General features: G+C 63.1%; 1 protein-coding gene across 1 annotated transcript; it reads right to left on the bottom strand.

Moving 5' to 3' along the window:
- Positions 1-662: 662 nt before the first annotated feature.
- Positions 663-1,118, bottom strand: LOC104539128 (transcriptional repressor scratch 2-like; the record flags this gene model as incomplete). Its single annotated transcript, XM_010182575.1, has 1 exon — positions 663-1,118. A coding segment is annotated over one exon (456 nt), but the record flags the coding sequence as incomplete, so codon positions are not given.
- Between the last annotated feature and the right edge of the window lie 2 nt (positions 1,119-1,120).

The raw sequence follows: 1,120 nt of genomic DNA, 5'->3' as shown, positions 1-1,120 counted from the left end.
TAAATTAAATAAATAGGGGTGGAAGTCACGAGCTGGGGGAGGAAAGTCTGTCCTGGGTCTGGATGAGGTCCCCAGGCGAGTCCCCCGCAGAGAGACCTGCCTGGCTGCGGGGGGGCTTGAGGACCATGGGCGAGGAGCCGGGTCCTGCTGTGGGCCCGGCCGGATCTGGCCCTTTCCAGGGAGCGCTGAGCACCCTCATCCCAGGAGGGGAGTGAGTCTGTGGGGATGTGTCCTACAACCACGGCACAGCCACGAACCGGCCGGCTGCGGCTGCAGGAGAGCTGGAACGGGGACCGGGACCGGAATGGGGATGAGGACAGGGATGGGGATTGGGATGGTGCTAGGGATGGCAATAGGGATGAGGATGGGGATGGGGATCGGGATGACAATGGGGATGGGGATCGGCATGACAATGGGGACAGGGATGGGGATAAGGACGGGGATGGAGACAAGGATAGGGATGGGGATTGGGATGAAGATGGGGACAGGGATGGGGATGGGAAGGTGATAGGGATGGCAATAGGGATGAGGATGGGGATGGGGACTGGGATGCCGATGGGGATAGGGATGGGGACAGGGCTGACGATGGGGACAGGGATGGCAATGCAGACAGGGCTGGGGATGGAGGCAGGGCTGGGGTGTGCCTCGAGGGGCTGGGGGGGCTAGTTCCCTATTGCACAGCTGTGTTCGGAGCCCTTGAAGCAGGCGGACTCGTAGTGCTTGTTGAGGTACGACTTGAGGGCGAAGGTCTTCTCGCACTGCTTGCACTTGTAGTGCTTGAAGGCGGAGTGGGTCTGCATGTGGGCGCGCAGGTTGGAGCGGTCGGCGAAGGCTTTGCCGCAGTGGGAGCAGCCGAACGGCTTCTCCCCGGTGTGGGACCGCATGTGGCCCTGCAGCAGCCAGGGACGGCTGAAGGCCTTGCCGCAGACGTCGCACTTGTGCTTGAGGTTGTGGGTGAGGACGTGCATGGCCAGGGCGGGCATGGAGACGTAGGCTTTGCCGCAGGTGGGACATTTCCTTGCCATCTTGCTGTCCAGGCTGCGGTGGGTCTGCTTGTGCCGGCTGAGGTTGGAGGAGGTGGCGTAGGTCTTGCCGCACTCGGGGCAGGAGTGGCGGTGGC

Source organism: Mesitornis unicolor, unplaced genomic scaffold (assembly GCF_000695765.1).
Source record: "Mesitornis unicolor isolate BGI_N332 unplaced genomic scaffold, ASM69576v1 scaffold41744, whole genome shotgun sequence".
Lineage (NCBI taxonomy): Eukaryota > Metazoa > Chordata > Aves > Mesitornithiformes > Mesitornithidae > Mesitornis > Mesitornis unicolor.
This window is presented reverse-complemented; position numbering and strand designations above follow the sequence as displayed.